Genomic DNA, 14,235 nt, shown 5'->3' with positions numbered 1-14,235 from the left:
AGGATCACTTTGATCTCTTTGTGTTGTTTCTCTGTTTAACTGGAGAATAGAACGATGTTTCAAAAGATAGATTTGTTATATGCAGTAGAATTTCTCTCTGAGATAAAGAACGAAGATTTTTAGGAATATAATGTTCATGTTTCTCAAGTAGTTTCAACAGAAGTTTGTAATCTGAGTGTCTGAACTGGTCTGACAGGTTGGATCAACCTGAGTTTTTTAAAACTGTTAATTAACACTCTGAATGTTCACAACACAATCTGTCACAGGGTGTGGTGGAGGACTCAAATGCAGGCCAGACAGAGTAGCGTGAAGCAGGTATTTAATGAAGAATTAAATCAACACAGGACACAACAGGGGATCCACGGACAAGACAGGAGACGAGGGGGAAAATCCAGCAGAATGAGGCAGGGCAGGCAGACGGGAAAACCAGGAACAAGACGAGCCAAACGGGCGGGTAGACATGAAAATGATCTGGCAAAGAGTGACTGAGAGGCAGGAGTTTATATAGTGTCTAGAACAGGTGAAGGGAGTTGTGCTGATGAGGAGGGAGTGGCTGACAGGTAGAGTGAGGAGGGTGTGGAGCTACACAAAGACACACACAGAAGGCAAAGCCTAATTGGGACACAACCATCTTAACAACCCTGACACACACTTGGTTTCACTAGTGGAGTCCTGTTTGCTCAGTTCATGTCTCAACTGTCCCAGAGGACAAAACCCGTCCTAGAGGACCTGTGTGTGTGTGTGTGTGATGGTGTAGTAACAGTGGAAATGCTATAATACCCTGTACAATGTATGTAATAGACTGTAAATAAGTCACAACATGTTAGCCGTCTTATGATTCTCCTGTTATACCTCAGAAAACATCCACAGGCCTGTAATTAATCCTCACATGTGAATTACGCAATCAAGCAATCTCCTTCATACTCTCCTTTAAGTGGCTGATTGTCAGTAAATATGTACAGCATGATTATTATTCTTTCATCACATGATTTTAAAATGTAAGAATTATAGTATTATGAAACAATATCCTTTGTATCTTGACAGAGAGGACAGATGGAGACACCTAAAGAGGTCCTCTTGGACACTTTGGAGGAATTAGGAGACATCCAGTTTAAAAAATTCAAGTGGTTTTTGGAGGAGGTCCTAGAAGGCTTCCCAGCAATCCCAAAGAGTCGACTGGAGAATGCAGACCTGATGGACACAGTGGATCAGATGGTCAACAACTACGGCATAGACAATATTATTAAAGTGACCCAAATAGTTTTAGTGAAGATTGGTGAGAATGATCTAGAGAAGAGTTTATCAAAAACCAGATCAGAACCCAAAGGTAAGTCATGGTATGAACACAAAGATCAAACTTACATCTCACAAAGACTTTAAATGTAAAAAAGCGAGTTGCACCTTGGCTTTCAGAAGAAGCTACCAAACACACGTCCACCGGAGAAAATACATTGAAAATTTCAGAAAAGTCAACGAAACAAAGGCAGACAATCCTGTTTTTGTTGCCTCTAATGTTTAGAAGTAGCACACTGGTGTGACTGTAAGATACTGCTTGGACGTCATTAATTCCCTCTGTAATGAAGTAATAAACCTTCTGGTTATTTGGAGACCACAGAGTTCATGCACACATGAAGCACAACATGTCAGTTGATGTTAAATGATACAAAGTGATTTTACAATCGTTAACCTCTTCAGAGCCTTTAGTTATCAAATGAGAGAAATAGATTTCATTAATACAGAAATGTGTAAACTTGTTAGAAATGACTCACATTCACTGAAACAACCCCTCATTGATTTTTATCTTTGTTTTATTCATCCAGATATTCTGGAGTGTCAGCAGAAACTCAAATCCAACTTTCAACAGAAGTTCCAGAGTGTGTTTGAGGGAATCGCTAAAGCAGGAAACAAAACCCCTCTGAATCAGATCTACACAGAGCTCTACATCACAGAGGGAGGGACTGCAGAGGTCAATGATGAACATGAGGTCAGACAGATTGAAACAGCATCCAGCAAACCAGACAGACCAGAAACAACCATCAGACAAGAAGACATCTTTAAAGCCTCACCTGGAGGAGAGGAACCAATCAGAACAGTGATGACAAAGGGAGTGGCTGGCATTGGGAAAACGGTCTTAACACAGAAGTTCACTCTGGACTGGGCTGAAGGCAAAGCCAACCAGGACATAGAGTTCATCTTTCCATTCACTTTCAGAGAGCTGAATGTGGTGAAAGAGAAAAAGTACAGCTTGGTGGAACTTGTTCATCACTTCTTCAGTGAAACCAAAGAAGCAGGAATCTACAGCTTTGAAGAGTTCCTGGTTCTGTTCATCTTTGACGGTCTGGATGAGTTTCGACTTCCTCTGGACTTCCACAACACTGAGATCCTGACTGATGTTACAGAGTCCACCTCAGTGGATGTGCTGCTGACAAACCTCATCAGGGGGAAACTGCTTCCCTCTGCTCGCCTCTGGATAACCACACGACCTGCAGCAGCCAATCAGATCCCTATTGAGTATGTTGACATGGTGACAGAGGTCAGAGGGTTCACTGACCCACAGAAGGAGGAGTACTTCAGGAAGAGATTCAGAGATGAGGAGAAGGCCAACAAGATCATAACCCACATCAAGAACTCACGAAGCCTCCACATCATGTGCCACATCCCAGTCTTCTGCTGGATCACTGCTGGAGTTCTGGAGAAGGTGTTGAAGACCAGAGAGGGAGGAGAGCTGCCCAAGACCCTGACTGAGATGTACATCCACTTCCTGGTGGTTCAGTCCAAACGGAAGAAGGTCAAGTATGATGGAGGAGCTGAGATAGATCCACACTGGAGTCCAGAGAGCAGGGAGATGACTGAGTCTCTGGGAAAACTGGCTTTTGATCAGCTGCAGAAAGGCAACCCGATCTTCTATGAATCCGACCTGACAGAGTGTGGCATCGATATCACAGCAGCCGCGGTGTACTCAGGAGTGTTCACACAGATCTTTAAAGAGGAGAGTGGACTGTACCAGGACAAGATGTTCTGCTTCGTCCATCTGACTGTTCAGGAGTTTCTGGCTGCTCTTCATGTCCATCTGACCTTCATCAACTCTGGTGTCAACCTGATGGCAAAAAAACAACCAAGAACCCATTGGCCTAAAGTGTTGAGTGCAAAACCTAAGCTAACAGATCTCTACCAGAGTGCTGTGGACCAGGCCTTACAGAATCCAAATGGACACCTGGACTTGTTCCTCCGCTTCCTCCTTGGTCTTTCACTGGAGACCAATCAGAAACTCCTACACGGTCTGCTGACACAGAAAGGAAGTAGCTCACAGACCAATCAGGACACAGTCAAGTACATCAAGAAGAAGATCAGTGAGAATGTGTCTCCAGAGAAAAGCATCAATCTGTTCCACTGTCTGAATGAACTGAATGATGGTTCTCTTGTGGAGGAGATCCAACAGTCCTTGAGTTCAGGACGTCTCTCCACAGATGAACTGTCTCCTGCTCAGTGGTCAGCTCTGGTCTTCATCTTACTGTCATCACAAAAAGATCTGGACGTGTTTGACCTGAAAAAATACTCTGCTTCAGAGGAGGCTCTTCTGAGGCTGCTGCCAGTGATCAAAGCCTCCAACAAAGCTCTGTAGGCAGATACACTACGGATACATTACCATTACTAAATGTGTTTGATATTTTACTTTGATTAAACATTTTGTTTGTATTAATCCCTGTTCCTCCCCTAGGCTGAGTGGCTGTAACCTCTCACAGAGAAGCTGTGGATCTCTGTCCTCAGTCCTCAGCTCCCAGTCCTCTAGTCTGAAAGAGCTGGACCTGAGTGACAACAACCTGCAGGACTCAGGAGTGACGCAGCTGTCTGCTGGACTGGCGAGTCCGAACTGTACACTTGAAACTCTCAGGTTAGGATCAGGTGATTTTCTACAAAGATGACGAAGTGGTCTAAGTGTCGGATCTACTAAGTTCATGGTGGTGTGACCAAAATGTTACTGTGGGATAACAATGTCTACTAGTGTCTCTGCTAATATGCTGTTACGTTCCCCTTTTTGGCATCTAAGGGATGCGGGGAGTAACGGTGTTTATTTCCCGGGGAAAGAGACTGAGCAATGATGACGGTTTAACAAAAATAGTTTATTGTAAAAAGGCTAGCTGCTTGCACGGCAGCAAAAGAAAACTACTTCCTTATAGAAAGAAAGCCACACACACACACACACACACACACACACACACGCCCACGCCCACAGCCCACATGGCTGGAACAAAGGTGCAACACACACGCAGCTCCAAGGGTTGCCCAAGGGTTGTCAGCTCACACGCACAGCCTCACTACTGTAGTCTGCCCCCAAGAGGTTGTCCTTCAGGACCTCCTCTCCTCTCATCCACCGCTGATCGCGATTGTCCGCAGCCGCGTCCAATCAGCCGCTGCAGCTTGCATCCGGGACAGAGGGTGGCACTCGAAAAGACAGAGGGAGAGCACAAACACAACACGGCACGTAACATATGCGTTTGGAAATAATGTTGTAAACTGAATGGTGAACTGGCCACTATCCTGCTCGGGATCAAAGTGTTGGATGACTTGTCCAACCAACATGAACATCCTTTTGGCCCACCTGCTTTCAGGGAACCAGGACGGTTTAAGTCGTGCTTTTAGTTTGTCAGAGCGATCTACTACACTGGAATAACTTATTTTACTGTAATGATGATTTTAAAATGTCTGTTTACAAAAGAAGATGAAACCAAAATGAAAGCCACTCATGTTTATGATGAAAATAATTATTCATTGTGTATCGATATAAGACACTGTGTGTTGTTTTGTGTGTTTGCAGTCTGTCATGGTGTCAGATCACAGAGGAAGGCTGTTCTTCTCTGGTCTCAGCTCTGAAGTCAAACCCCTCCCATCTGAGAAAACTGGATCTGAGAGGAAACAACCTGAAGGATTCAGGAGTGAAGCTGCTGAGTGGTTTTCTGGAGAGTCCACATTGTAGACTGGAGACTCTGAGGTCGGTTCTCTGTCTGCTGCTAGTGCAGCACCTTCATGTTTCATCAATAACTCTATTTGATTTATCTACGTATAGATCCATAAAGTGATACATTTTCTGGTAATATGTTCCACTTCACATCAGCTGCCTCGTTGTCTGCATGTCATCCTCTACAATCATGAAATGTACAACTTGTCTGGCTTCATCCTGCTGTTGGATGGATTACTGAACAGGTCTACCGGACACAGGCCCAGGGGCCCAAAGTGTCAGGGGCCCCCCTGATCTTTACCTATGAAATGTCACTCAAACAGACACAAAGACTACTGTGGTAGTGGGCGTGGTCTGTGCTCGGCTGCAGGGGAGAGATCTGTGGGAGTGGTTCAGGCGCCAGTGTATACCGACTCCGTGTTACTCGTGTGTCCTCAACACACCACACCGTCTTCAGCAGTTAAGGTTTACTCAAACGTATTTTATTTACAAACTTAAACAAAACTTCACACTGCCGTGTGCTCTCTCCTGCCGCCCGGCTCCTCAGAGCGCACACAGGCCAGTGTGCATCAATCAGTCTGACTCTCGTGGGCTGGTGTTCCTCTTCCTCTTCTGTCTCACCGGCCACCAGAGCTCCAGCCTGCTACTGCTGACAAGGGGTACTTCTCAAGTCTCTCAATTGTCGTTTCCTCGCTCCTCGATCCTCGCTTGAACCGGAAGTTGTTTCTGCGCCGCCATATTGACGGCCGTCCCAAAGCTCTCATGTAGCTCTGAGGAGCGAGGATGGAGGATGGAGGATGGACCTCGGAGGAGCCATGAGCGAGGAACCACGAGAACAGACTTCCAGGAAGTCTTTTAACGGCCGACACGCCCCCTCATTGTTCATCAGTTATGTGATTGGACGCTGCAGCCGATCGGACTGACTGACTGGAGTTTAACACCAGAGTGAAGACGGATCACAGAATAAACTCTAGTTTATATTTGATTAGGTTTCTGATTCACCGTCTGGTTTAAATAAATGTTCATTGTAGTCTGAACAACAAAACGACCACAAACAACTTTCTTCATTTATTAGAAAGATTTGTGTTTTCATGATCTGATATTTCCCTCAATAACTTTTATTATGGAAACAATTAAAGTCAGAGAGAGCTGGAGACTAAACACTTTTTACATCATTCCTGAGTGTTTGATGAGTTTTGTCATTTAAGAGAAACAATAATCATATTCTGGGTTATTTAATAATGACGCCACATTCACAATTTCAAAACGTAGACGCAAATAATTCATAAATAAGATGATATCGCATTCCGCCGGTAGAAATGGATCCTGTGCTTATAAACAGAACACAGGACACAGTTTAACAGACTACAGAGAGAAACACCTCTACAGTGGTGATTACTGTGTGTCTTTATTAGTTATTAGTATTATTAGTTACTATTAAGTACAGTGATCATGTGAACAGACACAAACTTATCAAAAGTCTATCCAGCTGTTAAAGCCGACTGACAGCTGATCCAGCTGTGATCAGCTGATCCTCCGTCATCAGAAACAGACGTCGCTTCACGTGACGCAACTGAGGAAAGGACGTCTCATGTCTGTTAAAACATATTTCCTCGTTCCTCTCTCCTTGCATGGTTTCCTCCATGCATCCCTGGTGGGAGGGACTAAGACGCAAGGAAAGGACGCAAGTGAGGGAAACGGGGATGCAATTAAGAGACTTGAGATGTACCCAAGGAATGAGGGATGATTAGCAACCGGTTACAGCTGTGCCAATTAACCCTGGCACTGTTCCCCTGAACCACTCCCACAGATCTCTCCCCTACAACTGAACACAGACCACGCCCACTACCACAACTACAAAGAGACACAAAATGACTACAAAGAGACACAAAAGAGACTACAGAGACCAAAAAAGACTACAAAGAGACAAAAGTTACTTGAATATACTACACTACACGTGATAAATATACTATGTATTAATGTTGCACGGTGTATCGATACTAAAAAGGTACCGCGGTACCCGTACGTTAAAAACGATACGATTTTGCATATTTGTAGTATCGATACTTCATTAAAATAGCGCGCGATCAGAGCGCACTCACTGCTCCGCTCCCTGTCATGCTGCCTGCACGCATTGACTGCAAGGGGGCGGGGCTGCCCAGCGCTCACACAGCAACAGGCAGCATCACTCACAGCAGCGATCGCTGGGGAAACATGGCCTCAAGTGCAGGAGCTTTTGCCGACCGTCCTCGGCTTGTTGGAAAAAAAGATGCCAGAAGTGAAATCTGGAAGTGCTTTGGCTACATTGCAGACAGTGAAGGAAAGCCCACTGACATACAGAGACCCGTCTGCAAAACGTGTTTCAAAGCCACACAGACCAAGGGAGGCAACACGTCTAACATGGCAAAGCACCTTTCAGACAGACACCCCGAACCTTTCAAAGCAAATGTGATTATAAACATGAACACCCCCAAGCTCACCCATATACAGCCTAACACGAGTAGCCTTAGCCTAGTTTGACGACAAGCCTATATGATCATGAGGTCACAATGCACACAAAAGTGTACTATATGAAACACAATTGATGCAAAATGGCTACATGCTGGTGGAGCCTGAGGGTGGATCTTGAGCTAATTCTTTTTATTTTTAGTTAAGGAAAAATAATTATTCCATGAATTAAGATAAAATATGAAGTGAAAATATCAAACTCACTATGCAAGTACATTTAGCATTGTTTATCCACCCACTCCCACAGACAGTCAGACAGATGCCAGCAGAGTCAGCAGCAACACAGAGACAGAGTTCCCTTCAGCTGTGTTTGAAAGCCAGCGGAATTATGAGAGAGGCTCAAAAGAGAGAGGCGAAGAGGTTCAACATTAATATGAATGCCATTTGTTAAGTGTTCAAAACGCTGGGCAGGAACAAGCTGGTAAAAAAGGGACCCGTACAGATGTTTCATTTATTACTATTATAGATAAATATACCAGTATCGTATCGTATTTGTGGTATTGTATCGAATTCTGGTATCGTATCGTAAGTATCTGTTATCATGATACTTATGGCAGGTATCGTATCGAAGTCATCATTTTGGTATCGTGACAACCCTACTATGTATACTATACTTGATAGACTCAATGTTCATCATTAAAAGAACGTTTAATTGAATCACACTTAAAGAACCAAACATTTTTTTAAATGTTTAGGAAAGAATTTCAGATCATTTGGTATTTTTCAATATATTTTATTAATAATAATAATAATTTATTTTCTGATCCGCTCTGAAGAATCTGGATCAATACTGATCAATGATTTTAAATGTCTTTACAGTGACAGGATTTTCACAAAATGTCTGTTTACAAAAGAAGATGAAACCAAAATGAAAGCCACTCATGTTTATGATGAAAATAATTATTCATTGTGTATCGATATAAGAAACTCTGTGTGTTGTTTTGTGTGTTTGCAGTCTGTCATGGTGTCAGATCACAGAGGAAGGCTGTTCTTCTCTGGGCTCAGCTCTGAAGTCAAACCCCTCCCATCTGAGAGAACTGGATCTGAGAGGAAACAACCTGAAGGATTCAGACGTGAAGCTGCTGAGAGGTTTTCTGGAGAGTCCACATTGTAGACTGGAGACTCTGAGGTGGGTTCACTGTCTGCTGCTAGTGCAGCACCTTCATGTTTCATCAATAACTCTATTTGATTTATCTACGTATAGATCCATAAAGTGATACATTTTCTGATAATATGTTCCACTTCACATCAGCTGCCTCGTTGTCTGCATGTCATCCTCTACAATCATGAAATGTACAACTTGTCTGGCTTCATCCTGCTGTTGGATGGATTACTGAACAGGCCTACCGGGCACAAGCCCAGGGGCCCAAAGTGTCAGGGGCCCCCCTGACCTTTACCTACAAAATGTCACTCAAAGAGACACAAAGACTACTGTGGTAGTGGGCGTGGTCTGTGCTCGGCTGCAGGGGAGAGATCTGTGGGAGTGGTTCAGGTGCCAGTGTAGCCGACTCCGTGTTACTCGCGGGTCCTCAACACACCACACCGTCTTCAGCAGTTAAGGTTTACTCAAAAGTATTTTATTTACAAACTTAAACAAAACTTCACACTGCCGTGTGCTCTCTCCTGCCGCCCGGCTCCTCAGAGCGCACACAGGCCAGTGTGCATCAATCAGTCTGACTCTCGTGGGCTGGTGTTCCTCTTCCTCTTTGTCTCACCGGCCACCAGAGCTCCAGCCTGCTACTGCTGACAAGGGGTACTTCTCAAGTCTCTCAATTGTCGTTTCCTCGCTCCTCGATCCTCGCTTGAACCGGAAGTTGTTTCTTTGCCGCCATATTGACGGCCGTCCCAGAGCTCTACTGTAGCTCTGAGGAGCGAGGATGGAGGATGGAGGAGGGACCTCGGAGGAGCCATGAGCGAGGAACCACGAGAACAGACTTCCAGGAAGTCTTTTAACGGCCGACACGCCCCCTCATTGTTCATCAGTTATGTGATTGGACGCTGCAGCCGATCGGACTGACTGACTGGAGTTTAACACCAGAGTGAAGACGGATCACAGAATAAACTCTAGTTTATATTTGATTAGGTTTCTGATTCACCGTCTGGTTTAAATAAATGTTCATTGTAGTCTGAACAACAAAACGACCACAAACAACTTTCTTCATTTATTAGAAAGATTTGTGTTTTCATGATCTGATATTTCCCTCAATAACTTTTATTATGGAAACAATTAAAGTCAGAGAGAGCTGAGAGACTAAAGACTTTTTACATCATTCCTGAGTGTTTGATGAGTTTTGTCATTTAAGAGAAACAATAATCATATTCTGGGTTATTTAATAATGACGCCACACTCACAATTTCAAAACGTAGACGCAAATAATTCATAAATAAGACGATATCGCATTCCGCCGGTAGAAATGGATCCTGTGCTTATAAACAGAACACAGGACACAGTTTAACAGACTACAGAGAGAAACACCTCTACAGTGGTGATTACTGTGTGTCTTTATGAGTTATTAGTATTATTAGTTACTATTAAGTACAGTGATCATGTGAACAGACACAAACTAATCAAAAGTCTCTCCAGCTGTTAAAGCCGACTGACAGCTGATCCAGCTGTGATCAGCTGATCCTCCGTCATCAGAAACAGACGTCGCTTCACGTGACGCAACTGAGGAAAGGACGTCTCATGTCTGTTAAAACATATTTCCTCGTTCCTCTCTCCTTGCATGGTTTCCTCCATGCATCCCTGGTGGGAGGGACTAAGACGCAAGGAAAGGACGCAAGTGAGGGAAACGGGGATGCAATTAAGAGACTTGAGATGTACCCAAGGAATGAGGGATGATTAGCAACCGGTTACAGCTGTGCCAATTAACCCTGGCACTGTTCCCCTGAACCACTCCCACAGATCTCTCCCCTGCAGCTGAGCACAGACCACGCCCACTACCACAACTACAAAGAGACACAAAATGACACAAAATGACTACAAAGAGACACAAAAGAGACTATAGAGACAAAAAAAGACGACAAAGAGACACAAAATGACTACAAAGAGACAAAAGTTACTTGAATATACTACACTACACGTGATAAATATACTATGTATTAATGTTGCACTGTGTATCGATACTAAAAAGGTACCGCGGTACCCGTACGTTAAAACGATACGATTTTGCATATTTTTAGTATCGATACTTCATTAAAATAGCGCGCGATCAGAGCGCACTCACTGCTCCGCTCCCTGTCATGCTGCCTGCACGCATTGACTGCAAGGGGGCGGGGCTGCCCAGCGCTCACACAGCAACAGGCAGCATCACTCACAGCAGCGATCGCTGGGGAAACATGGCCTCAAGTGCAGGAGCTTTTGCCGACCGTCCTCGGCTTGTTGGAAAAAAAGATGCCAGAAGTGAAATCTGGAAGTGCTTTGGCTACATTGCAGACAGTGAAGGAAAGCCCACTGACATACAGAGACCCGTCTGCAAAACGTGTTTCAAAGCCACACAGACCAAGGGAGGCAACACGTCTAACATGGCAAAGCACCTTTCAGACAGACACCCCGAACCTTTCAAAGCAAATGTGATTATAAACATGAACACCCCCAAGCTCACCCATATACAGCCTAACACGAGTAGCCTTAGCCTAGTTTGACGACAAGCCTATATGATCATGAGGTCACAATGCACACAAAAGTGTACGATATGAAACACAATTGATGCAAAATGGCTACATGCTGGTGGAGCCTGAGGGTGGATCTTGAGTTAATTATTTTTATTTTAAGTTAAGGAAAAATAATTATTCCATGAATTAAGATAAAATATGAAGTGAAAATATCAAACTCACTATGCAAGTACATTTAGCATTGTTTATCCACCCACTCCCACAGACAGTCAGACAGATGCCAGCAGAGTCAGCAGCAACACAGAGACAGAGTTCCCTTCAGCTGTGTTTGAAAGCCAGCGGAATTATGAGAGAGGCTCAAAAGAGAGAGGCGAAGAGGTTAAACATTAATATGAATGCCATTTGTTAAGTGTTCAAAACGCTGGGCAGGAACAAGCTGGTAAAAAAGGGAACCGTACAGATGTTTTATTTATTACTATTATAGATAAATATACCAGTATCGTATCGTATTTGTGGTATTGTATCGAATTCTGGTATCGTATCGTAAGTATCTGGTATCATGATACTTATGGCAGGTATCGTATCGAAGTCATAATTTTGGTATCGTGACAACCCTACTATGTATACTATACTTGATAGACTCAATGTTCATCATTAAAATAACGTTTAATTGAATCACACTTAAAGAACCAAACCTTTTTTGAATTTTTAGGAAAATAACTGCTAAAGTAATTTTGTTTTTTTTTAATTTCTGATGCAGATTTTTTCAGAGCATTTGGTATTTTTCAATATATTTTATTAATAATAATAATATTTCATTTTCTGATCCGCTCTGAAGAATCTGGATCAATACTGATCAATGATTTTAAATGTCTTTACAGTGACAGGATTTTCACAAAATGTCTGTTTACAAAAGAAGATGAAACCAAAATGAAAGCCACTCATGTTTATGATGAAAATAATTATTCATTGTGTATCGATATAAGAAACTCTGTGTGTTGTTTTGTGTGTTTGCAGTCTGTCACACTGTGAGATCACAGAGGAAGGCTGTTCTTCTCTGGTCTCAGCTCTGAAGTCAAACCCCTCCCATCTGAGAGAACTGGATCTGAGAGGAAACAACCTGAAGGATTCAGGAATGAAGCTGCTGAGAGGTTTTCTGGAGAGTCCACATTGTAGACTGGAGACTCTGAGGTGGGTTCACTGTCTGCTGCTAGTGCAGCACCTTCATGTTTCATCAATAACTCTATTTGATTTATCTACGTATAGATCCATAAAGTGATACATTTTCTGGTAATATGTTCCACTTCACATCAGCTGCCTCGTTGTCTGCATGTCATCCTCTACAATCATGAAATGTACAACTTGTCTGGCTTCATCCTGCTGTTGGATGGATTACTGAACAGGCCTACCGGGCACAGGCCCAGGGGCCCAAAGTGTCAGGGGCCCCCCTGACCTTTACCAACAAAATGTCACTCAAAGAGACACAAAGACTACTGTGGTAGTGGGCGTGGTCTGTGCTCGGCTGCAGGGGAGAGATCTGTGGGAGTGGTTCAGGCGCCAGTGTAGCCGACTCCGTGTTACTCGCGGGTCCTCAACACACCACACCGTCTTCAGCAGTTAAGGTTTACTCAAAAGTATTTTATTTACAAACTTAAACAAAACTTCACACTGCCGTGTGCCCTCTCCTGCCGCCCGGCTCCTCAGAGCGCACACAGGCCAGTGTGCATCAATCAGTCTGACTCTCGTGGGCTGGTGTTCCTCTTCCTCTTTGTGTCTCACCGGCCACCAGAGCTCCAGCCTGCTACTGCTGACAAGGGGTACTTCTCAAGTCTCTTAATTCTCATTTCCTCGCTCCTCGCTTGAACCGGAAGTTGTTTCTGTGCCGCCATATTGACGGCCGTCCCAAAGCTCTAATGTAGCTCTGAGGAGCGAGGATGGAGGATGGAGGAGGGACCTCGGAGGAGCCATGAGCGAGGAACCACGAGAACAGACTTCCAGGAAGTCTTTTAACGGCCGACACGCCCCCTCATTGTTCATCAGTTATGTGATTGGACGCTGCAGCCGATCGGACTGACTGACTGGAGTTTAACACCAGAGTGAAGACGGATCACAGAATAAACTCTAGTTTATGTTTGATTATGTTTCTGATTCACCGTCTGGTTTAAATAAATGTTCATTGTAGTCTGAACAACAAAACGACCACAAACAACTTTCTTCATTTATTAGAAAGATTTGTGTTTTCATGATCTGATGTTTCCCTCAATAACTTTTATTATGGAAACAATTAAAGTCAGAGAGAGCTGAGAGACTAAACACTTTTTACATCATTCCTGAGTGTTTGATGAGTTTTGTCATTTAAGAGAAACAATAATCATATTCTGGGTTATTTAATAATGACGCCACATTCACAATTTAAAAACGTAGACGCAAATAATTCATAAATAAGACGATATCGCATTCCGCCGGTAGAAATGGATCCTGTGCTTATAAACAGAACACAGGACTCAGTTTAACAGACTACAGAGAGAAACACCTCTACAGTGGTGATTACTGTGTGTCTTTATTAGTTATTAGTATTATTAGTTACTATTAAGTACAGTGATCATGTGAACAGACACAAACTTATCAAAAGTCTCTCCAGCTGTTAAAGCCGACTGACAGCTGATCCAGCTGTGATCAGCTGATCCTCCGTCATCAGAAACAGACGTCGCTTCACGTGACGCAACTGAGGAAAGGACGTCTCATGTCTGTTAAAACATATTTCCTCGTTCCTCTCTCCTTGCATGGTTTCCTCCATGCATCCCTGGTGGGAGGGACTAAGACGCAAGGAAAGGACGCAAGTGAGGGAAACGGGGATGCAATGAAGAGACTTGAGATGTACCCAAGGAATGAGGGATGATTAGCAACCGGTTACAGATGTGCCAATTAACCCTGACACTGTTCCCCTGAACCACTCCCACAGATCTCTCCCCTGCAGCTGAGCACAGACCACGCCCACTACCACAACTACAAAGAGACACAAAATGACTACAAAGAGACACAAAAGAGACTACAGAGACAAAAAAAAGACTACAAAGAGACAAAAGTTACTTGAATATACTACACTACACGTGATAAATATACTATGTATTAATGTTGCACGGTGTATCGATACT

The 14,235-nt window shown here is 43.6% G+C and overlaps 2 protein-coding genes across 2 annotated transcripts in view; one reads left to right on the top strand and one right to left on the bottom strand.

Moving 5' to 3' along the window:
- LOC142964701 (vesicular integral-membrane protein VIP36-like) overlaps positions 1-14,235 on the bottom strand; it is a 265,045-nt gene that overhangs the window by 239,093 nt on the left and 11,717 nt on the right. The window lies entirely within an intron of this gene.
- Positions 1,054-14,235, top strand: part of LOC142964694 (protein NLRC3-like) — a 54,737-nt gene continuing 41,555 nt past the window's right edge. The window contains exons 1-7 of the mRNA XM_076105169.1: positions 1,054-1,327; positions 1,821-3,103; positions 3,158-3,618; positions 3,719-3,892; positions 4,817-4,990; positions 8,421-8,594; positions 12,098-12,271. Coding sequence (XP_075961284.1) covers positions 1,054-1,327; positions 1,821-3,103; positions 3,158-3,618; positions 3,719-3,892; positions 4,817-4,990; positions 8,421-8,594; positions 12,098-12,271 — 2,714 coding nt within the window. The remainder of the gene's footprint in view (positions 1,328-1,820; positions 3,104-3,157; positions 3,619-3,718; positions 3,893-4,816; positions 4,991-8,420; positions 8,595-12,097; positions 12,272-14,235) is intronic.

Source organism: Anarhichas minor, unplaced genomic scaffold (genome assembly GCF_050575085.1).
Source record: "Anarhichas minor isolate MPS153535 unplaced genomic scaffold, ASM5057508v1 ptg000031l, whole genome shotgun sequence".
Taxonomy (NCBI): Eukaryota; Metazoa; Chordata; class Actinopteri; order Perciformes; family Anarhichadidae; genus Anarhichas; species Anarhichas minor.
Note: the sequence above shows the minus strand (reverse complement) of the source record. Positions and strands in the feature narration are given on the sequence as shown.